Genomic DNA, 24172 nt, shown 5'->3' with positions numbered 1-24172 from the left:
TCCTCAGCTGACAAGGCCGTGTCAGACCAGAGGGCTCTGTGCTACCGATCGGTGTCAGCCGGCACGTGTTCTCTACCACTGGCTCAGCACATTACCAAACAGATCTGCTGCTGCAGCCGGGTGGGCAAGGCCTGGGGCGCCGGCTGTGACCGCTGCCCTCTGCCAGGAACAGGTACAGTCACAAGTCACTCTGCTGCTGCTGCTGCATGTGTCTGAGTTCTCCTCCTCACGGCTTAGCGCACCCATCCATCTGCAAACTTAACCATCCGTATCTGTACTTGCTGAAGAGCTATCCGCTGAGTTAAACACTTTTGCAGATATAAAATGTCACATGTAATCTCATGCAAGGCTGAGCAGTGATAGTGAAAGCATAGGCAGAGAATCTTTACCACTTAGACACCATTTTGGTCTGTGCTGCACGGCATGTAAAGCGGTTCAAAATAACCAAATATGTTTGGAGTGGAAAAGGACCAAAAACATAACAGTTTTCATATTTTGGAGGCTACATAATAGTGGGAGTCAGTCTTGTGTTATCACTCCAACCTCCAGAGAGAAACCCCACTAATAGACCGGCAAAACTTCACAGCAGAAATAAATAGCTTGGCCAAGTGAAACATGGGAAGTAGTTGTCATCTTTTTTTTTTTTTTCTTTTTTTTTCATACCGATCTAATCTTCAAAGTCTCTGAGAGAAACAGGCTGGTTTTATGGAGTGTCTGTACTGGCCAGTGATTCATGGGGATTGTCATAGATCAGATATCAGAGACACAGACCTCCATGGTGCTGCTCAGCCAGCACTGACACAGTACACAGACACACACAGCCTCTGATTATTTCGGACGCTGGCTTTTGTACGGCCCTGACAAGCTGTTAGAGCCGTGTTCAGAACGGAGCAGCCAGGGGCCTGTTTCTTGTGACTCGGAGGTAACAGGAGCCCGCTGACTTTCATTCCACATTTAATTCTCTGATGTGGCTCCTGGTCATATAGAGCCCTATTTCCCTCCACTTTAAATTCATCATTCAGTAGCTTATCGTATCCACATTTCCTGCATTTACACAAGCATTTACAGCGACCACATATCTGTCATTACTCGTATCTCTATTCCAGACTCTTTTGGCGTAGGGTTGCTGGTTTCAGGTCAGGTAGGGGACACAGTGCTTCTCACTTGTAATGGATTCACCATCGCTGAGGTTTGTTGGGCTCGGACACAAAGAGGTGCAGTCTCCCTCCTTTTAAGTAACCAGCCAATCCTCCATTAGCCTCTCAGTCACACGCCTCTACGCAGAGGGGTTCAGAGGTCAGTCGGTATTACATGATCTTCTACTTCCCTCACTGGAGTGGTTGTGTCTGTTTGTTTGCAGTAAATCCCCCCCCCCCCCCCCCCCTTTTCCCCAAACCCCCTCTCTGGTCGCTCTCTGTGACAGCTGTCATTGGCCTGCCAGCTCACGAGTTCCGCGGCAATGGCCGAAACCCGACCCCCCCCCCCCCCCCTCATTCACAGCGCACAGTAAAGCACAGCATGCTCAACATAACAGTATTACACGGGTGGCTTATGGTATTGCTGTGAACATCAGACAGAAATATGAGCTGCAATTACACTCTGGCAGCGTTTGACGTTAGTTTTAGGAGGCGGCGAGCACGATACGGAGGCGATATTTTCTATGGCTCATTGTTCGCTGATGTGTTTCCTTCTCTGCAGACCATTTCAAGGAGATCTGCCCAGCTGGTCACGGATACACCTACTCGCGCTCTGACGTGCAGATTTCTTTCAGACAGCTGGAACAAGAGGATATGCAGAGCACGAGAGTGTCATGGGAGGAGCAGAGTCCCTCTTACCCTCAGCCCCCCTCCTCGCAGCCCTCGCTGCCGTTCCCCGGCAGGCCGCACGTCCCCGTCTACCCACAGGTACCGCAGGTGCCCCAGTACCCAGAGTACCCTGAGACACCAGGAGCTCCTCAGCACCCGCTGACTCCACATCAGCCTCTGCATCCCTCTCATCCAGTCAGAGAGACACCTACACTGCCAGAAGGTGAGAATAAAAGGCTCGGTGCAGGAAACCTCTGCCAAGTTGTCTTTTAGGTTGATAAATGTTTACCAAGAGATGAAAAGCCGTTGCTGCTGAATGGTCTGTACATATTATGCACTTAAGCTTCAGACTTATCCAAACATGGTATTCACTTAACCACTTGAATATTTTTACCACTACCCATGACATAAACAATGCGGGGCGGCAGAGTGATTGCGCAATATGAACGTTTGTAAATGGGATTAGCTTCTTTTTTAAGAATCCAAACATCAACAGGATGTTTTGAGCTCCACAAATAAATGCTCAGTCCAACACCGAACATATTCGGAGGAGTATTCATGTTCGCCATCCATCAACGTGAAAACCTCCTCTGAGCATCACAGCAATGCACACAAGTAATCCACACTGGCCATACATCTAAATCCGCGGGATTTTCTGCAAATGTATCTTCCTGATTTAATGCTTGTGAGATTCTTTGCTGGCACAGCTCGGACATTTTGATTTATGTCAGTAGACAATTCTGTAAATATTTAGGGATTTTCGTCTTCATTATCAGAGATATCTATTTCCTCGTCTGTCTTTGCATTTTTCTCAGCCAGTCGCCTGCACTGCTTTTATGATACAGCTTTCTCGCTCTGGCTTAGAGGATGAATGTGCCATAAGCTTTGTTTTATTAGAATCACAGACCTCCAAAGCTGCAAGTCTAGTGCTTAGAGAGAACACAGGGTTTTTTTTTGTGAATGTTGTTTGTAGACAGTAACTGTGCTTGTTAATATGAACTGAATGTCAACTTTTGCTACTGATAAATTTTTCCTCTTCTCTCTCTTCTCTGTCTGGTGGCAGATGTGGAAATTCTGAGCCCGGTAAGTTTTCCCTTCCCGTCTTGGCCTGGGAAATGTTTGTCTTAAGACGATATACTCTAGCTATCTCAGCTGGAGAGTTTGTTTTGATTATATAACATATTCAGACCACATTTTTGTAGATAAACACTCCTAATTGGCACTAAATATGACGACAAAAACATAGACACTGTATGAATATGAATATGAACGCGGTGATGAAAAATACAAGTAAAATCTTTTTTGACAGTATAATATTTGCTTGTTTTTCAGCCAGCTGTTGTGACTGAATCACCGAAATATCCAGGTATTTTTTTTTGTTGGTTTCACTTACATAGATCATATAACTACATGTTCAACTACATGTTTTTTTTTTTGTTTTTTTTTTGCATGTCTAACCTTAAAGGAAAATAATAGTTTCAGCCAGGCAAAGACATATGATGTGTTTTCTATAAATTGTTCACTCCTGCGCAGCAGTGGCCGTCTCAGTCCTTGTCTGCTTTGCCGTCACGCCAGTGAAAACATTGACATTAAAATCTGAAGGTTCCCTTCATTCATTAACTCTGCTTGATTTATTTTGGTCATTGTGGTGTTTTTAGTCCCAGAGAAAGAGGAGTAGATCATTTTTATGCAGCTTCCCAGTGAGTGACAGCTAAGGCAGTTGTAGTTGGGGAAAACAAGCAGTGTTATGGTAGTGGAGACTGATAATTTATTTTGTGAGACAGTGTTAATGGTTCCATGTATTCATTTCCTCTTCACAGAGCCTTCTCCAGACTCGTCCATCACCGACCTGAGTCCAGATTCAAGGGACACGACCCAACCAGACTCGGTCACAGGTGAAAAACAAAGTTTACACATATCAAAAAACATGAATATAAAATAGGAACACTGAAAAAAGAGAGTGACAAGCGCAATTTGTGTAGAATTGGTCTTTAAAACATAAACATTTATTTGGGGGTGGGCATTTTGCATTTTTATTATTGATATATAGAAAAGATAGACAGGAAAGTCAGGGAGAGAAAGTCAATAGGATCAAGCCTGTGTGTTACACAGTGTACCAGGTGAACCAGGACTTGAGGATTAGCAGGACTTACATATAAAATAAACATGCATCCAAATGAGTCCACACAATGCTGACAAGCCTATCAGCAGCATGTCTATCACTGTATACTGTAATAAATCATTTCCGTGCTGGATATGTACTGATGTATTTATACCAGCAGTGGCTGGTTTGCCAGAGGTGAAGAGGGGAGAAACCCCAGTGATGGAGTAGTGGCAGAGCCGATGGCAGGAAAACCTTGGTAGCATTCAAGGAAAGTTTATGATGCTCCAGATAAAAAGAAACTTGGTGTTCAGAGGAAGGATTATAGTCTAAAAGAGAAATCAGTCAACAACAAAGACAAACACGACACTTGCCCTCTCCAGGCCTTGCTCTGTCTACAGCAGCTATAACCACTGAAGCTCATTCTGACTGCAGCCTCCTTCCACAGCAGTAATCAAACCAAAACTTGCACATGCCAGAGTGCGTTAAGCACCAAAACCAAAATCTTCCAGGTGCCTCATTCCCTGAAGTAAACAACAATTATCATAAAGCTGCACAGAACTGAGCAAGCCTTGAGGTATATGATTGTGTATTAACTGTAAATGACGAAATCACTGTCAGAACAGAGTAAAATATGGACAGCCGAATGAAATATATGGAAATAACTGCTGTAAACCAGGTTATAAAAATACAAAAAACTGATGTAAATCAGGTTATTACACTGGATGCAAATCTAAAATCACCAGGTGGGTATGGGGCTGTAAGACAACCATGCGTAAGAACAGCATGAAACTGAATTCTTCATTTTTTATGTTCTCTGTCAACTGCTGGCAGACAGCGGCATTTCTCATGAGGCATTTTTGCAGGCTGACCCAGCGTAAAGCTGTGGAGAGCTTGTATTATGCTTTTATTTGACCCCTTTTCTCAAAGCCAAGTTGGCTTGAAGATGCGGCACAGCACAGAGGGTGAGAGGGCGAAAAACCAAGAAAGAGTGTGCCTCTTGGAAGGGGGAAGCTATCCTGAGCGGACAGAGGCCAGATTTATGACAAATCCAGGAAGGAGGGAAGACGGTGAAAATGAGTGCGTGTGATAGAGAGAGTGAAGTGAAGCACAATTGGAAGGTTAAGGAGGTGAGGAGAACTTACAATAATCCTATAGAAAAAGACATTTTGTAGTTAATGTTTTCCTCTCCAGGGCCCTTGTGCAGTGTCTTTGTTTTAGCAAAGTCCATTTGGATGGAAAAAGTCAAGAACAACACTAATGTCAGGCTCTACTGTGCATGACCTGTTTCTGGTCGACCCTTTGTAAGCTCTCCATACCACCTGTTAGAACACTATGGTGCTGTAAAACCTGTCCTCTCATCCAAGACCCCGCCTATAAAACAGCAAGATGGGCTCCAACGGAGAACAACATGTGTTCCTGGAATGCGCTTTTTTTTTTTTTTCTTTTCTTTTTTTTTTTTTTTAACAGTGTCTGTAGTGTTGTGTAACGTTAGGTCACAAATATCCTCGTCTGCTCCCTTAGTAATGACTGTGCACATCTCTGTGGCTTTTCTTTAAGGTGTGGACACGTGTGCCACCACCCCCACCATCTGTGGTCACGGGAGGTGTGTTCCTGTGCAGACCGGCTACACCTGCCACTGTGACCCGGGATTCAAGCTCAGCGCGCTGCAGACCAACTGCATCGGTGAGAAAACGATGGGAGAAAGAGAGAGACAGGGAGAGAGTGAGAGGGGGGGAGAGGTGGAGTGAGGCCGAGTAATGGTGGGACACTCTGAGAGAGGGAGGGGCGGAGAGTCACACACACTGACACCACAGGCCCCAGCGGTTCTGTCTATCATCATCTCAGTGCAAGCGAGTCTTCAACACCAAACATTACACGGCACAGAAGCCTTGAGAAATTAAGTGAGCCAGAATGAAAAGGATCCGTTTGTTTATGTTGACCTGTTCCTTGATGCTTGACAACAGTGAACAAGGCGTCCAAAGAGCTGCCACGGTGCCGTGATCCCTTACCTCACATTGAAGGCCTTGGCTCCAGCCTCTGCTCCACCCGACTGGGCTCAGGCCCATCACTGAGGAATGCCTGTATAGTAGAGGAGCGGGGGCCTGGAAAGTGCACGGTCTCTGCTGGGGAAATGGAACTTCAATATGGAAGTCGCATTCAACCTTTTTTACTCTCCCTCCTCTGTCTCTGTCTCCCGTCGCAGATGTGAATGAGTGTGACGAGGATCCATGTGAAGGGAAGGGCCGCTGCGTAAACAGTTACGGCTCCTACACCTGTCAGTGCCACAGCGGTTACAGCCAGGTGATCACCCAGAACAGGAAGTTCTGTCAAGGTGAGACGCAGCCCAAGAAAAGCTTTGCAAAAGATATAATGTTTCCAGTGAATGAAAGTCACCATTTTGAACTCGGTGTTAGAGTGCCGCAAGTTCTCGTCTGTCAGCACTGTTCATTTAAAAAGCATCCTGCCCTAATTAATGCTGTGGAACACAATAGTCACTTTCTTTTCCGTTCTCCTTGGTTCTCATTCAAACTGGCAGACATTAATGAGTGCAGCATGCCCAACAAGTGCCAGAATGGCAAATGTGTCAACACAGAAGGATCTTACACCTGTGAATGCAGCAGTGGCTTCGCCAAGTCCTGGAGAGGCCTATGCGAAGGTGACATACATACACGCACAAGCACCTACGCACACAGTCCACTTCTTATAAGAGCACGATCCTAGCCAGACCTGTTTGTTTGCTGCCATGAGTTAATGTGTAGCCCGGTAACAAAACACATGTATTTTCCTCTAGCCAAAGCCAGGAGGAGAACTATGAGAAAGCTATGCTCAGTTCGTGACAGAGCGATGTGTGTTTGTATATGTTAGCGTTTGGGGCCTTAAACCCATTCCTCCATGCATGTGGACATTGTGTCAGTAACAACTAATTCAAATGATTATTTTCATGTCCCACCTTCTCCCTGAGCAGACGTGGACGAGTGCAGGGATCCCAGCTCCTGCCTCGACGGCATGTGTGTCAACACTCCCGGCTCCTTCCAGTGCCAGGCCTGTGGGCCGGGCTTCAGGCCTCTTGGTGAAAGATGTGTGGGTAAGGCAACCCCACACCTAATCAATGCACCACCACCACCGCTACCCAGAGTTCCCGAGTGGGGGTTTTCCCTCTTACGCCATAAAAGCTTCCTGTTTTAGGTAGCATTTACGTAGATGAAGCTGCAGCTCCTTGGTTGGCATCAGCAGAAATAACCCAAGGCGTCATGGCAAAGAGCTCTGCCATTAAAGACCTGTTGACAGTCTGTGATGCAGCACAGTTCACCTAATAACATAAGTTGGATTTGTCTCACTCAGCTTTTCGCACAAAGGGACTCTGACTGTTGATGTGTGCATAATTTTACAGTACTGATTTTATTTTATGCCTCAAGAGGGCCACTACTGAAACCACTGAGTGTGGGCGTAGCGAGCGTCAACCCTCCGCCCATTCACTGTTTCCACGTATGATATATCAGCTTCTCCACCCAGCAGCCTCCGCATATCCCCATTATTGTTTAAACACATTCACCGTGTTATTGCTGATCTTTCGATATCACTGACCCCCATAAAAAGATTGTTTATAATACTTCAATTTGGGAGAGTCAAAATATTTTCTCTTGGCCACAGCGTTGAACAAACAGTGTATTATTGTTGGAGAGCTCCGGCCACTGTGCTCTTGGGCCCGGCAGAGGCCAGAACGGCTTCATTACCGCTGCTTAGCTAGGTGAGAGGAGCGAGCAGTCACAGGAGATGTATGAGGAGGTCAGCCGGTCAATTCCCCGCAGCGACGGGGTCTCGACACGCAAACAAATTCTCTCACTCACCCATAGTGTTGCTGCGGTCCACTGTAAAACTCTTACCGCTGATTATTAGCTTTGAATACACAAATGGCCAACAAAATGCATTTGATGTGTGTTTTTTGAGCTAACACGCTAGCAGCTCCCAGCCTGAGGGTTACATAACAGCCTGACTGGTGTTAGTTACCACATCCCCTCTTTAAGACCGTGCACCCCTCTAATTTGTTTGGAAATCTAAGCTCCTGGAATAAGGGTTCCAGAAATGTGAAAGTCTAAACGACTGAACGAGGACAGAAAAATACGGAAATCAGCTTTAATAGCGCTGTGGAGGTTTTTCTAATCGATTTCTCACTGATGCCCTCGTTTCATGTCTCATGATTTCCTGGCCTCCAAAGAAAACACCACCGCAGCTACTTTCTGTTTGTCAGTCCACTAGAATTATTCACTCCCTCGTACATCTGTGGTGTATAAATAGTAACTTAGAGGAACCTGGTAAATGAGGGATAACTCTGGAGGTAAATATTTTCACTCCGAACATCCACACAGGCAGCACTAACAGCCCTGCAGTATACGTCTGGCGCTATGGGAGTCACATAAAACAGCAACATGAGCGCCGGGTTTCCAGTATTTGCTTCAGTCAATTGACGGTAGCTCAGTAGTTTGGGCCCAATTGGCCGAATCGTGGATAAGCCTAATTGCTGGTGTGATAGAGAAAACAGCTCCATTCCCTTGTCAAGGCTTATCGTGGAGGCCTGAGAGATGCCGGATGATTGCAGAAACAAGCATTGGGCCACACTGACAGACGTCTGGCAGTGCCCACGGCTAGGCAAACAAAACCCAGTCTGTGGCTCTCTCGCTGTGTTTTCACTGTATGAGCTCTGTTTCAGAGTCTCTATCACCTCTCAGTAACGTCCTCTCCCCACCTCCTTTGTAGACAAATACTTTTCCTTCCTCTCCCCCTTTCCCTTCCTCTTTTACTGTCTCCCTCTCCGTCTCTCACACTCACATAATCGGACCTCAGTTGCTTCTCTATCTGCACCTTCATGAAACCTGAAAAACTTGCCATTGTTAACACTTGATAAATTCCACTATAAAACATTATTTCTGCATGAGGTTTTCCACATAATTCCTGGGTCAACTGCTCTGACTCATGAAGTGGAAAAGACAGCTACTGCTGTAAATAGTAAAAGCCCTTCATGAATGAGGTTTGGGTCTGTGCACTGATGTAATTTAACGACCGCTGTTTGCACACTAATTACGCTGTGATTGTTTCCCCTTTACTGCTGTAATGTGCTGATGCAGCCCTTAGTTTGTATATAGGTCTTCATTGTTGTTCTCTATATCTTAATGGTGTCTCCTGCTGCCATTAAGAGGCTTTAACCACAGGGATCAACAACCTTGTATCTTACATTTAATCTAATGTTTAAAGGTTGGTTCTTCCAAATTAAAAAATAACAGTTAGTGGAACCAATAAGCCCTGCGAGTCGACACTTTCAAGGTCTGAGAGATGTGGAGGTAGACTGTGCTTCTTGTGTTTTTCCTGTTTTTATTAATTATGTTGTTACGTCCTTGTTGTTCATTTTAATGGCTTTTAACACCTTGCCCGGAGGACTACAGTCTGAAACTAGCCTTTAGCTAACACTGGCACCTTTACATTTATTATGTTCATTAATGTGAAAAGAAAAAAGAAAAGGTTTGTGGAGTTCACAGCATTTAAAACTCACATGTAGATTAGAAGTAACAGTGCTGTCTGCTATGTTTCGAATAGTCTCTCAGATCTGCTAACTGTGATTTCTTTCAATAACACACTGTATCCAGGACATCGATATGTTGCCCTTGGCTGCTTGATACGTCATTTTTCTGTGTTTTGTTTAATCACTGTGTAACTGCGGCAGATAAAACCTAAGATCATAACATGTGTCCTGTCCTGATCCCTTCTCTCCTCAGATGTAAATGAGTGCTTGAACCACACGTTGTGCGGCCCCGGTAGGTGTGTCAACACTGAGGGCTCCTATAGGTGCAACTGTTTCCAAGGCTACAAACTCTCCACGGACAACATTTGCCAGGGTAACCATCTGTCAGAAGATCAGTCAAGAACTTATTCAAGTCCCATTTCAAAGTATTAGCTCTGTGAATAGTTCTCCACAGTGCTACTACAGAAGCCTTGCGGCACCATTCAAGCTTCATAAAGAGGCTACAAAGAGTTTGCAGTTATCTTTATTTTCTGAGGCCCCTTTTTTTATCCCCTGTATCTTCCCTCCAGATGTGGACGAGTGTGTGCTCCCGGGAGTCTGCCTCCACGGCCGCTGTGTCAATCTGGACGGCACCCACAAATGCACCTGTAACCATGGTTACCAAGTCACCTCAGACAGCAAAGCTTGTGAAGGTCTGCAAAGGATTATCTATGTAGGGTGTAACTCATCACTGCATACTCTGCGCGTGGAGCTCTCTCGACAGCAGCATAATGTCTGCAAATTATTTCTTTTTGTTAGATGTCAATGAGTGCGCAACTGGTAATGCGTGTCCTGCGGGAATTTGCATCAACACAGCAGGTTCCTACACTTGCCAGAACTGCAGGCCTGGGTTTGGACCGTCTGTCGATGGACTGAGATGTGAAGGTAGGAAATATGCTGTCTAATGATTTCCACCGAACTGCAGTTTTGATTTGAAAGATAGTCATGAATTGTTTGCCCATCTGTGGTGAATTTTGTTTTTGCTTTATTTTTTTCTTTTCCCGTCAGATGTGGATGAGTGTGCCCAGGCTGACTTGTGTCTAGGTGGTGTGTGCGCTAACACAGAGGGATCCTACACCTGCACCAGGTGTAAAGCTGGCTACAGAGTGTCTCAAGACCGGCAGAGGTGTGAAGGTAAATCCACATCGTTCCACGCTTTAATCTCTCCTGCTGTTTCCACCATCTAATGACTCACTCAACACATCTGGGCAGTTTGTCAACTCGCCTCCACGTGTTATTCAGTCTTGTAGCGGTGCCTGTGCTGATGTGCACGTGTTTCTCTCAGATATTGATGAGTGCCAGTCCCTGTCTACCTGTGCCAACGGGATCTGTCTAAACTCAGAAGGCTCTTACACCTGTGAGAACTGCCCTACAGGGTACAAGGTATCATATGACGGCGAGCTTTGTGAAGGTTAGTTCATCATTACACACCATTCCTCTGAAAGGAGCTGCATATCATCACATGTGTCTAGAATTCAGGTTCATGGAACCAACACTGGTGCTGAAAGTGTTTGTTTTTTTTACTTTCTTTGTGAGTTTGGATCTTTTCCTCTTGGCTGTTTAGACATCCCAGACCTACAGAGAATATCTAACAGTGTGTTGTTGTTTCACGCCAGATATTGATGAGTGCGCGCTGCCCACTACATGCCCCCAGGGAACATGTACAAACACAGAGGGCTCCTTCACTTGTATCGTCTGTCAGCCTGGCTTCAGAGTCTCTGAAGATGGACAACAGTGTGATGGTGAGGCTTTTGGCTGGTGTTTGTGCAGGAATGTGCTTTTTTGTTTTTGTATGCTTGAGCACATGTGTGTGTGTGTGTAGCGTCTTCTATTCAAGCATGCCAGATCATGCTTTAATACCCATCAAAGCTGCGGTTAAGGGTGAATGTGCCAGCGCTGTGGAGCATGTTCCCCAGCTGGGTTAGGTTGTATGTAAACAGCATCAGGTGTGACAGCTTGGACTAAAAGCCCCTTCATCTGTGCTCAAAATCCCAAAATACTCCTTCTAGACATCACATCATAGCTGGATCCTGGACCCCTCCGCCTCTGGCACCGCTCATTTAATCCTTGCTCAACACAATGAGACACCGGCCCTCAAATAGAACTAGATGATGTCAGGCCAATGTCCTGCAGATAGCTCAGCTAAAAAGACAGAGGTGTCGACATTTATAATTCCATGTTCCAGTGATTACTGATCTAACTGATTACAACTGGCGGCCTTTATTTATTTGAAGCCAGAGATGATAATCTGTGCTATGATGTGTGTGTGTATCTCTGCCCAGATGTGGATGAGTGCTCGGTGGCTAACGCGTGCCCAGGCCAGCTGTGCTCCAACAACCCGGGATCCTACACCTGCGAGAGCTGTGGAGCCGGCATGCAACTGACTGAGGATGGTTACAGCTGTGAGGGTAAGACTCTGTTTGTAGCTAATCCCCCACCTGATTTAGGATATCTTAAACTGCCAATATGGTGAACAGTGGACCAAAATCACAGTAGGCCACAGCAAAAGAGGACCATGTTAGGCCGAGAACATGATTACAGAAAATCTTTACAACACTCTGTAATTTGCCGTGACATGATTTATGAGATCAATGCAGTGAAACGGCCGCTTTGACAAATCCAGGGAGGTTAGATCTGTCATGACTTCATGGGAAGGAGCAAAGGAATGATTATTTAAATGGATTCAAACGCAGCCTCAGTTAGTCATATACCGCGGTGTGTTTTTCAATGGAAGTGTGGATCTAGCCCGAGAGGAAGATCCCCCACTGATATGTGTCTTTACGCTGGGAAAAAGTTTTACAAAACAAGCAAGAGTCCAAGTCGGCCTCTGATAGGATTTTAATGGATGTCTCTGATGCCATGGAAAATATTAAGGGCTTAATTTGAAATGAAGTCAGCCACTCCCCTGCCTTCCATGTACTGCAGCGAGCTCGCCCTGTTGAACTCGCTCTGTTCACCCAAAGGCAAAACCGAGCCGTCTCAATCACTTAACAATGGCCCGCACTATTTTCTCTGTAAGAAATACAATCTGTACCGGCTCAAGGAATTTCCAATGATCACATAACAGCGAGGCAGTGGCTGTTTGTAGATACAGTAATTATACGCCACCTGTAATAGCTTGCTGTTTTGGATTCAGTGACCATCCTGCATACTTATCTTTCCACTCTTTTTAATAAAACACTGTCAGTGCAATCTAATAAAGACGGCTTTTCTTACCCTGGCTGAGTCACACGCAGCCTTTAACAATTTTTAACAGATAAGAGAGTGAATTATCAAAAAGTGGACTCTTAAGAGGTCCCTTTACTTAGTACGATAACCTATCACCAGCCTTATCCTCCTCTTCTCCTGTCTCTCAGACATCGATGAGTGCCAGAGCCCAGGTGTGTGCCCCACGGGTGTGTGCACCAACACAGAGGGCTCCTTCTCCTGCACGGCCTGCGACCCCGGCTTCACGCTGGCTCCCGACGGCCTCTTATGTGAAGGTACTAGTGCAGTGGGGTGGTTTTCGCCGCGGCCACTGAAATTTACGATGGCTGCGCAATCCATTTCACATTTCACAGTCATCTGTTCCAGAGCGGCTATAGTAAGAACAAGTCCTTGCCCGCTGATGGAGATGATGCATGGCTTTTCTGATATGTTCACTGTGGTTCTGGAAGCTCTTCATCCATATGACAAGACTCTGTGATTTACAGCTGGTGGGGATGTGTCATGGTGGTGACGTCTGTGTTTGTGTCAATACAGATGTGAACGAGTGTGAGGATTATGGCCTGTGTCACAGAGGCCGGTGCACCAACAGTGTTGGTTCATATAGCTGCTCCTGCCCTGCCGGTCTGGAGCTGGGGGATGGGACGTCCTGCAGAGGTAGCCTATATATAAATTCATATATATACATTTTCAGTGTAGATCATGTGACACAAACAACATAGCATTAGTGGTTAACCGCTTCGAGTGGCTTACCTCATATTGGCATCTTGACACAGCTGTGCGTGTATGTTTGTGCTTGTGTGTGACAGATATCAATGAGTGTTTAACCATAGCGGGAATCTGTGGAGAAGGGAACTGTCTAAACACCGATGGCTCCTACTCATGCATCTGCCCTGATGGATATACCACCATCGACGGAGGGACCGGCTGCCAAGGTGCAATAACACACATGAACAGTAACAGCACTGGGAAATGATTTTTCAGATGAATTTTATGAGCTTTGTGTAATTGGGTGAGGCAGATTCAAAATTGGAGAAAGTTGGTAATAATGTAATAATGGTTTTTTAGCACATACTGGTCAAGTCATTTTACAGTAACCTTGTTGGCTTGGACACGTTTTTTCATTCAGCGCAGGCAGCCTGACAGAGTGTCCTGGCCTCGCCATGCCGCCCCGGCTGCTGAGGCCAACATGGGACCCCTGGCATGGGCGCTCTGGCTAGCCTTACTGTGTAATGGACCGTGTCCTCATCAACTGTCTCAGCTCACTCGTTCTCAGCTCGGACATCAGTTTGATGTTATTCCAGCCGCACCCAGTGACCCTCTGGTCACAGCGATTGGTGGGGGTGGGGGTGGGGAGGGTGGTGGGGGTGTAGCTTGATCAGCAGCAAAAGGAACTTTTTTTTTCAACATACCAGAGCATTTTCTGTCATAATACATGAAATAACTTTGGCTAGGATGCCAGAATTGGATCAGTGTTGTTTCTGGTGGGTAAGAGGTGAAGTTAATTAAATAGAGGGGATGTCTGGCAGTGAAATACCCTGCGTGTCCTGTCATGATGTGATGCAGGTACTGTCGGATCTCTAGGTCCAGAACCCTTTTTAAAAAGCTGAGGGTAGGAGAAGCCTCGGGTCCCTCCTTGCACAGGGACATTCCTCCACTGAGGCTCTGGCCTTGGAGCGCCTTAGAGATTGTCCGTAGACTCTGTGTAAACTGCCCAGCCTGCATCAGGTACTTTGGCAGCTTGCCACAACAAATACAGAGCTCTAATTATCCTATAAATCAGCAGTTGTCGTATATTTTCAAGCAGCCTGCCATCGTGTGTACAGTGCTGACACAATGAAAGCCAGACCCCTCTGACATGAGGCTGCAGGAGAAGGTGAAGGGACGATGAGGGTATGTGAGTTTGTGGGAATGAAAGCGGGGTTTAGTCAGGTGAGGCCAAAACGATGCTTGGCCTCAAACTGGCCGGTCTTGTATAAAAACAGAACATGCATAATAACGGTCTGACAGCAGACTGAAACACATCTATTCTTAATCCAAATCATCAAGTTGTGCCATAGACGTGCTCTGCCTTTCAGTATGGCCTTTGAAGTCCTTGACTTGACTCCAAAGATATCCCGTCACAGCATATTTATGTGTTTACTTATAGTCTGGAGCAATGATTTTTTTCCCTCTCCCTATCTTTTGCAAATGGGTGTTTACCTTGTCGTCTCCCAAAGATTCCTCAGATTATCGAAGGTTGGAGAAGGAAGACAGCCTTTGATTAATTTCCCCCTCTGCTTTTCCTGCACCTTTCACCCCGGGTCCAAGCACTTAACATCTTATGTTGTAATGCCGCAATTATCCACCAATCTACAGGTAATCAAGCATACTGTATAGCGTTCATTATTAATTCTTATGCGTCGGAGGGAAATGTTCTCAGCCTGAACAGCTGAGGTAGAGTTTTTTCCTCCCCTTGTTTCCTGTTTGCCAGTACACCCATAAGTGCTCCAAATGGCCCATGCATCTTGTGTTCAGACAAGCGCTTGATTAGACATTCTTTTTGTGATACTTATGAAAAGGAGTGGTGTTCCCTGTGGATCTAACGAAGACAGAGGATATATGGAGATATTTAGGGATAATCAATATGTAAGAAATCCAAATCCGCTCTGTCTCCCCAATTATGTCTCTTAATTAACCCGCCTTGCTTTTCTTTACCTTAGATATGGATGAATGCAGTAAAGACAACGTGTGCATTCGGGGAGAGTGTCTCAACACCGCCGGCTCTTTCCTGTGCTTGTGTGAGACTGGTTTCAAGTTCAACACAGACACCGCCGACTGTGAAGGTAAGAGAGAGCACAGATCATCCTGTTGGGTGTGCCGTAGTGATGATTGACCCCCGTACTCTGCCCTGACGTTTCCTCTCTCCGAGTCAACCAGCATGTCAGCGTTAGCTGTTTGATCGTCATACTGCGTTTCAGCTAGGCCGTGCAGTTGGATATGATTGATTATCTATAGCCAGTTTGGAAGCGGCTCCAGTGAAAGCATCCAAGCCTGGCTTAGAGTTTTTTTTTCCCTCCGTGGCTTCAGGACTATAAAGGGTGGCTGGATTACGTGGCTGGAGCCCTGAACTTCCTCTCTCCCTAGGGAGGCATGAATGACCCCATTGTGAGCAGGAGGTGTTTTCTCCCTCTGGAACATCTCCCTTTAGCTCCTTCACAACTTCTTTAGTTGCTGTGATAATATTGTTCTTGGCCGCTCCTGTTGCCTGCTGCGTTTACTGAGGACAGCTCCACCACAGGCCCCCTGGCCCACTGCTGCACAGCCATTACACTGGGAGCAGAGGAGCAGTGGAGGGAGTGATACTGTGTGCGCGGGGGTGCGTGCGTCCAGCGACAGTGTCTGATTGCACATGTGGTTGCGTTTGTGCCTCTGTTTGTCAGTCACTAACCAACAATTGTCTCTGTCTCTCTCTGTCTCTCTTTCCACAGACCAGGATGAGTGCAAAGAGTTTGGAGGCTCGGTGTGTGGTACCTGGCGCTGCGAGAACACCATCGGCTCCTACCGATGCTTCATGGGCTGCCAGCCAGGACTTGAGGGAGAGGACGCCACAGACTGCGGTGAGTGGTCAGCCACATGTAGTTAAAAGACTAACACACAAAATTATGCTCAGAAAACGTGGAGCCCAACTGTCTTCAGGCTCCAGAGACTGACCCTACCTATTCTGGTAGCATACTACATGTTCCCTAATTCAATTCATTTACCATTTGGGCTGTAGTTAAAGATAGACAGAGAGAGAATAGAGTGTAGCCTCAAATCAACTCGCCGCTCCACATACTCTCCCTCCTCACACAGATAATGATATCTGGTTGGCGCGCAGACACAAAGGGGCCGACGTGAATCAAAAGCTATCAGGTTCTCCAAGTCCCCCCCTGCGCCAGAGACCAGGGAGGGAGATGAGGAGAAGTGGCCCCTGAAATTGGGGCACTTTAGAAAGAAGAGTGCACTGTCACTGTAGGCAGTGTGTGAGGCCAGCAGCTGATAATAGTCTCATCCTCCCAGCAACGGAGCTAATGGAGTGGCTCTGGCAGAGACACAAGGTGGAACCTGATCGCGGCGGTTCTCCCCTTTGAGAGGGGATACCATTGTCAGACCGGCTTCTATGGTCCCTTTACCTCTTTGTACCCCTCTGTGGACCAGCCCGGTCACCCGCCTTGGCTGGCCAGGATTGTAATTATTCTACATCTGGACCCACAACTGGCCAATATCAACAGACACAGCTCCATGACCTCCAGAATACATGGAGCCTTACTGTGTGTTTACTGGCAGGATTAGACACCTTGGGTTTGAGATATTAATGTGGTTTGTTGCACAACGATGTGAGTTTATCCTTCTTTATTTTCTGGTGCCGCGTTGCTTCTTCGTTGCTCTCACAGAACCATAAAACAACAAGTTGGGATTATGAGAGACAAAAACAAAAGGCCAAATATTTTGCTCTTATGAAGACAGCATCCAAACAGTCATCGGAGAGTGACAGGCCAAGAGGGGAAAGTAGTCTGAGAGCATCCCATTGGAATGATGCATTGGACTAGAGCCGGAAGCCGTGGGTGTTTGCGGGTGATTTTCTGTGTATGTAAGCAAGCACGCGTGTGTGTGTGTGTGTGTGTTCATGTGGTCAGCTGCGGGTTTTTTGCATCCTTGCTCGTGTGTTTGCGTTGGAGAAAAAGAACCAGAGGCTGTAACGGTTGTGGAGATTCACCGAGAGTGCGGTGCAGCTTCACATAATTCTCATAACCTCTGGGTTTTTATTGGCCGGTCGGCAGATGGAGATCAGGAGAGAATAGGCTTCTGCAGCGCTGATCAGTGACAGATCGGACCTGCGCCCCCCTCCATCACCCTCCATCCCGGCTACGTGCCGCTGACTCTTCGCTGCACTCTATAATGCTGTCTGTCTGGCACCGGCTGAGGGGTTCGGGGGCCTGTAGTGTGATAAGAGCAGATTGAAACCAGCTGCTCACCTCAGCTCCTTTAGAGTCAAAACACATTGGTGTAGTACGTAGTGTTTTATGTTTCAAATATGTGTATTAGAGGACAAAGACTTCCACTGACTTACTATATGATGTGTGTCAGACATCATCCTACCTGACGTGTCCTGCTGTGAGGCATAATGAAATCTTTAGGTGGGACCTGATTCAAACAGCTTCACATTGTCCTCCATGGCGTCACAAAGCTCCCAGCTCGACATGTTTGTGCGGTTGCCCAGATATGACCACGTCTGACCATCATTCTCCCCCTCACCTCCCCCACCCCACCCCACCCCCCCGTTGCTATGTTGCGCCGCCAGCTGTTCGTGTTTTCACTTCGACCCCACAACAAAACGCTCACACAGCTCCAGCATTGACTCAGAGCTCCAGTTCGAGAAACCGAGCCCTGTTACCCTCAGAAGCCCGACACTACACACAATAGTGGCTTGTTTCACCTCGTGATGGGAAGTTGCGGGAGATGCTGCCGTCACCCCAATAAAAGTCCAGGGAGGGAGCTCCATTACTCCGGGGCATTTTTGTCTGCTTGTAAAAATCATCAAATATTTAAGAAGAGGCCAGACGCTGTAATTTGCCGTTTGTGCGAGGGGCGTTGTTTTATTTTTACTCACCGGCCTTTTTCGAAGGGGCAGCGGTTGTCTTTGGCTCTGGTCGCAGTGCTCGTTTAGATTTAGAGCCCATGATACAAAAGGGAAAAACAGGGTTTTTTTCCGCAGCAGCGCCTCAGCCACAACTGTGCTGTGAGGACTTGCACTCGGCGCTGCCGTGTTACTGTACACAGGGGTACATGCGTGTGTGTGTGTGTGTGTATTCCCAAGTTATTGTTTTTAGCTTTAACTCACCATCGTGCTCATAAATTCCCTCAAGCCATGCCTTGTCTTTAATAAGACTTGCCCGAGGGCGGAAATTGTCTGTGGTCACACTCTTGCCAACCTCCCGCCCCTGTAAACGTATAGAAATGTGAAGACTTTACCATGTGTGTGTGATTGCTTACACTGTCGTGCAGATGTCAGATGATTTTTTTTTTTCCACGCAGTGTGACAGGTTCACCTCCAAAGTCAGGTTATAGATGTAAAGTCAGATAAAGCATGTTAACATGCTTCACTGAAAACAAATACCTCACCTCATCTTTGTCCAGTGGCTTGTGAAGTAACCTGGGCCATATGGCTCCAATCACACAGAGGGGTTGCCCAGAGAGTATGGGAGAGGTGTGGGCTGCAGAGGGTGAGCCAGCAGTCACCCATTCCTATATCCATGCTGCCTGGCTGCCACCATGTGCTCTGGATTAACACGTGGCACAGAGACCAACACTTAACCCCCGTCTGCTCCCCTCAGTCCTGGGTCAGACCATTAGCATCGGTGCCTATTGCGCCCGGCTCGCCCCAGCTCCTCTCATCTCAGCTCAACTCCTCACCCCTCGTCCCCCGCCTCACCTCTTCCCTGTGGGTAATTTACGGCGCTGCATGTGTCCTAACGTTACTCATTGTTGCATGGAAAGTCTTAAGAAAGGCGATCCCATGTCCTGCTGGTGTGAGACAAGCTCTTGGTGGAGTTATCTCATTTTTGTGTTATTCATTTTTTTCCACAAATCATTAGAGCTGTGTGTGATGAGCACGCTGACTCTCTCCGCTTGGATGACAGATGTGAAAGGCTGGTCAAGCAGCGCTGCTACTAAAACACAAACCAGAGTCAGATAGACGATAAAAAAACAAAAAAAAACAAAGGCCATTAAAATTGTTTTGGTCTCGATGCTCTCATTCCTCTCCGGGATGATACTTTGATTGCATCTCATCACAACATGTGGTTTGCAAAAGATTTTGTTCCACGTTACACATGAATGAAAAGCGGCCTGCAGACACTGATTATTTCATATATTAGCAGAAAGCTTTCATCGCCTTCCTCTCAGACCTCCCAGCTGGCGGCCGCTGTCATTCCAACATTCCTAACTCCACTTTAAGTGCTTCACACTTGAGGAAACGTTCCTCAAACTCTTGATACACAATACCCCTTCACCTTACTGAGTATAGTTGATAGAGCTTTGGGAATATGCTTCTCGGCATCTTACTCCCCAGCTGCAAAATGCAAATCCGATGGGTTGGCGGTTTTCAGTATGTGTCCATCCATTCTCTCCCTCTGTGATCTTGCAGCCATTTGAGCCCACAAGTCTATTCTAGCAATTTTGCTCCTTTTTAGCATTTTCCCGTGAAAGGTTTTTTTTTTACAAATGACAAAGACAATTTTGTCTCTGAATTTTTATTAGCTTGTGGGAGCCCCCTGTCTCTGACCCCAGAGGCATGTTAGAGAAGTAGCCAAGTCAGGACAGGACGAGTCCCCCAGCAAGCCTGAGAAAGCAGTTGTCTGTGTTGGAGGGGAAGACAGGGCCCTGGCCAAGGCAACAGTTCAAATCAAATCAATTGGGTTGTGGTTTGCCTGGCCTTCTCCCTTCCTTTCTTCAATGGATATAACCTTTATGAGTGCTCAGAGGCAAAATAAAAACTGCTTTATACAACATATGAATGACAGTGCATCAGTTTGTCTTAAGTGAGCAGACGGCGTCCAGAATGAGCTTTACAAATACAAGGCTGTTAAGCATCATTATTCAGGTTGTTGCGGTATTATTGTCTGAGTTTTTTTTCCGTATTTGAAACAGGTCTTCCTGTTTTTCTAAAACTTGCAGTCACTCCAGTGGAGTTACTATTAGTCATGGAAACTCTGAATGGAACGACCATGGAGGGTTGTTATGAAACCTAAAAGTTAACAAAATCATGCTCATGATAAAACAGACATAGTGGTGTGTCCTCTAATTTCATCAGTGCAGTTCATATCAAATGATAAGCCTGTCTGTCATAATATTCCCCACTTGACTTTCAGTAAATATACAAACACTGACTCAGTGGAACTAGAACACTGGCTAAAGAGGGGTTTTTTTTAACTAGGCTATGTTTTTTTTAAATCTCTAAATGGAAAAGAACAAGATGCAGTTTCTCACAAAATGTATCTTGAAAAGACGTGACACAGTGGAACAAAGGAGTGGGCCAGTTTGTTCTCACTAAAATACACAGTTCAGTGGAGCCAGTTGTGTGAACACTGACTGGTGGCACGTCTTCACTGACCAGAGGACAAATTCACGTGACTAAAGTGTGATCATTAATGTCTCTGACTGTTTTTTAAACAATTATAATCAGACCTGCCCTCCAGCAGTATCAGTCTTTGGCCTCTCTGCTGCACTCGAGACGCCAAGAAATACTAAAACGTGTATGTCAGAAATTGCTAACAAATGTTGCCTTTAGACAGTGAGTGGTAGAGAATCAGCAGTGCTGTTACATGGTCCAGTGTTAACTGTCTCCATATCCACGTCTCTCCCTCTCTCTCTTTCTCCATATTCACTGACATACCTTGCTCCACTGGGTTTATTAAACTTGCTTTATGATTTACTGCCATGCAAAGAAGGAACTGTTACGAGCTGCCGCCTGCCACATTTGATTACCAACTACCATTTTGGGCCTAAGTTCAAATCTTGCAGTGGTGCCACAATCCCTTTCAAAGGAGCGTTTTAATTTTGAAGGACATCTAAAACAGACACATCAAACACATTACAATGGAAAGCGGTTACTGCCAGAGCGCTGTCAAAAACCTCTTCATAACACATCTGAACTTTCAACCATCTTTCTCCAGCTGCTTGTAAAGTGTCTGGGAGAATGCTGAATGCTGGCTGCAGGCTGTAAACTCCTGCGTTGCTTACATTTTGCCAATGTCCCAGTGACCTAAGTGTCATTTCTCACTCCATTAACACAACCAAAAAAACATTCCCTCGCAGCTTTCCAGATCCCACTACGTCCAGAAAGTCTGCGCTGACGCCGAGGGGACGTCTCCCCAAATTAACTGGCGAACACCACAGTTTGAAAAGCCTCTTAATGAATTGTCTAATCTCCGCACTGTGTCTAACATGTTATGATGGAAGTGATTTCTGTTGTTATTGTAAGGTCAGAATGGTAGTGGTGTTTATTTTGGAGAAGCAGCGGTGTGTTTACTGAGGCAGTTTGAGTGTCTATTGTGCAGACTGACACTGTAAATATTAACGTTTCGCTCACCTCTCTGTGTGCGCAGATATTGATGAGTGCGTCAATGAAACCATCTGTGGGAACCACGGCTTCTGCGAGAACACAGATGGCTCCTTCCACTGCCAGTGTGACCAAGGCTACACCAACCCACCGGGAGACATGACCAGATGTGTTGGTGTGTAACTGCTCTCCAACAAATATTCTTGAGCAATAAGCAAAAGGATGAATCTGCTGGTATTTTCTCGTTCCATGAAAACAACAAAATCACTGATGAACTCACCCTACTTCATATTTTCAGTGCAGTCAAATCCCAGTGCATCAATGTTGCTTAAAAACTATAATGACCTCCCAACACACTGTCCTCTTTAGTTTTTATTCCTAATAAAAAAATTAATTTATATTTTTTTGAGGCCAATTTTGAGATCAGGGATTGTTTTTGGAGAGAGAAACACTGAGAGACATAACAACATATTGTTGGTGGAGGTCTTTCTGTTAAAAAAAAGGAGAAAATCATCAGGCCATGTAATTTGTACTGCATTTAGCATATATGCAGGATATCACAGGACCATTGATTGGGCAAATATGTCTTCTTCATATACATTACTTACTTAATAAAGGAATTTATATTTGTAATTCACTTCTTTTTCAATAGATATGATTGCAATAATGTTGAATATGGTTATTTCATGCCTGTCCCTTTACATGACCTTTCCTTGACCAGGCTAAGCACATTCCTATGTGTACGCACCCGATCCTTTAGTGATCTCACGCCCTCCTCTCCTGTCTTTCGCAGACGTGAACGAGTGCGAGATGGGCCCGGAGCTGTGCGGGGGGGCCCTGTGTGAGAACGCCGATGGCAGCTTCCTGTGCATCTGCCCCAACGACAATGAGGAATTTGATCCCATCACCAGCCAGTGTCGCTCCCTGGGTAATAGAGCAAGACCAGCACTCACAGTGACTCACAGGACTTAATTCTCCATCCCATCATTGGGAGACGGAGTTTTCCCTGATTTAATGAGCCGTCTTTCATTATCCAAACAACAAGGGTGACGAGGTGGACATAACTTACTCCACGTCTCTTAGAGAATCTTTTGACCTGGCTCTTTCCATTTGTTTTATACGCTAGAGTTATGGTTGGGTGGGCTGCCTACAAAAATTTGCACTAGCCTAATCCTTCAGACAAGTGAAGCAAGTTCTCCAGGAGAGCCAAGCAAATGCCCTAAGGCCTTAGTTACTGTAAACCAATTTCACTACCAAGACAAACATGGATAAGGTGTAGTTATTGGCAATTACGGCTAAAGACACATTACTCGCTTCCCTGTTAAAATGAACTCAAGTGTGGAGGTTACAGATATGCAATATATTGCAATTTCCGAACGACAGAACGACCCTTTTGAGTCATGGAAATACCATCACCTCTCAGGCTTGATAGGCGTATGTGTACACGAATTGGGCGTATTTACATTATTAAGCGGCGCGCCCTCAGCGGGGATGTTTTTTCTTCTGCCTGGGCACTAAACCCCAGCTATGCCTTTGTGTACCTTTTTGACACATTCCGCTGTTTGCTTTCGACGTGTGTTAATCAATCATGTGAGAGTGAATGGTGTGTTGACTCACATGCCAGTGTTTCCATTTGGCTAAGCCAGCAGCTTAAGGGTGAAAAGCTTGAGCCCATGCCTTTGGACAAATGAGCAGGCTCAGCAGTGGCAGGCCAGGGTAAGGCACTACCTGCTGGAGGCATGTGGACACTCTGATGGATGAAGAGCAGAGGCCACCTGATGCTCTCCGTGTGTGATCCTGCTACTGTGTCAGATCCGCTGTAAACTTACTCCACCGACGACCTCATCCCAGGCAGATTTAAGTTCAGACATTTCTATTAGGGCGCATTTGCCCTCCTGAACTACAAATCCCTAGAGCTTCCACAGTTCCTTTTTTGTGACCTCTGACCTCTCTGAGCTGAAGTAATACTGTCCTTGTCCATCTACCACAGATGCTGGCCCAAAAGTCCCTCCACAGGTCCCTCCGTCTGCCGCCTCAGCCGAGGAGAGGAAGGAGTGTTACTACAACTTGAATGATGCCAACTTCTGCGACAATGTTTTGTCTCGCAACACCACCAAGCAGGAGTGCTGCTGCACGGTGGGGGCCGGCTGGGGCGACAACTGTGAGATCCACGCCTGCCCTGTCCCAGGAAGAGGTACCACAACAGGCTAATAATCCAAATTGTGACTTCATGACTCTTTTTTTTTTTTTAACTCATCAAACTTATGCTATTTGACTAATGAAACCATTTCTGATTTTCCAGATGGTTACAATCAGTTGTGTCCTCATGGTAGCGGGTTATTACCAGTACCTGTTTCTCCTACACAAGCTCTGGGAGACCAGCAACGCTACATAGGTACTCTCCCTTTTGTTAATACTAAATT

The 24172-nt window shown here is 46.1% G+C and overlaps 1 protein-coding gene across 1 annotated transcript in view; it reads left to right on the top strand.

Annotated features, from left to right (window-relative positions):
* LOC146963926 (latent-transforming growth factor beta-binding protein 2-like) overlaps nucleotides 1-24172 on the top strand; it is an 86560-nt gene that overhangs the window by 54992 nt on the left and 7396 nt on the right. Inside the window, exons 11-35 of the mRNA XM_085766954.1 lie at nucleotides 8-172; nucleotides 1699-2028; nucleotides 2869-2888; nucleotides 3138-3171; nucleotides 3626-3700; nucleotides 5467-5592; nucleotides 6113-6241; nucleotides 6446-6565; nucleotides 6875-6994; nucleotides 9678-9797; nucleotides 9994-10116; nucleotides 10223-10348; nucleotides 10472-10597; nucleotides 10749-10874; nucleotides 11080-11205; nucleotides 11746-11871; nucleotides 12820-12945; nucleotides 13205-13324; nucleotides 13477-13602; nucleotides 15370-15492; nucleotides 16138-16266; nucleotides 21796-21924; nucleotides 22543-22677; nucleotides 23740-23943; nucleotides 24052-24144. Coding sequence (XP_085623080.1) covers nucleotides 8-172; nucleotides 1699-2028; nucleotides 2869-2888; nucleotides 3138-3171; nucleotides 3626-3700; nucleotides 5467-5592; nucleotides 6113-6241; nucleotides 6446-6565; nucleotides 6875-6994; nucleotides 9678-9797; nucleotides 9994-10116; nucleotides 10223-10348; nucleotides 10472-10597; nucleotides 10749-10874; nucleotides 11080-11205; nucleotides 11746-11871; nucleotides 12820-12945; nucleotides 13205-13324; nucleotides 13477-13602; nucleotides 15370-15492; nucleotides 16138-16266; nucleotides 21796-21924; nucleotides 22543-22677; nucleotides 23740-23943; nucleotides 24052-24144 — 3177 coding nt within the window. The remainder of the gene's footprint in view (nucleotides 1-7; nucleotides 173-1698; nucleotides 2029-2868; nucleotides 2889-3137; nucleotides 3172-3625; nucleotides 3701-5466; nucleotides 5593-6112; nucleotides 6242-6445; nucleotides 6566-6874; nucleotides 6995-9677; nucleotides 9798-9993; nucleotides 10117-10222; nucleotides 10349-10471; nucleotides 10598-10748; nucleotides 10875-11079; nucleotides 11206-11745; nucleotides 11872-12819; nucleotides 12946-13204; nucleotides 13325-13476; nucleotides 13603-15369; nucleotides 15493-16137; nucleotides 16267-21795; nucleotides 21925-22542; nucleotides 22678-23739; nucleotides 23944-24051; nucleotides 24145-24172) is intronic.

The sequence above is a fragment of the Trachurus japonicus genome, chromosome 22 (assembly GCF_045865225.1).
Source record: "Trachurus japonicus isolate A0001 chromosome 22, Traja_1.0".
NCBI lineage: Eukaryota > Metazoa > Chordata > Actinopteri > Carangiformes > Carangidae > Trachurus > Trachurus japonicus.
This window is presented reverse-complemented; position numbering and strand designations above follow the sequence as displayed.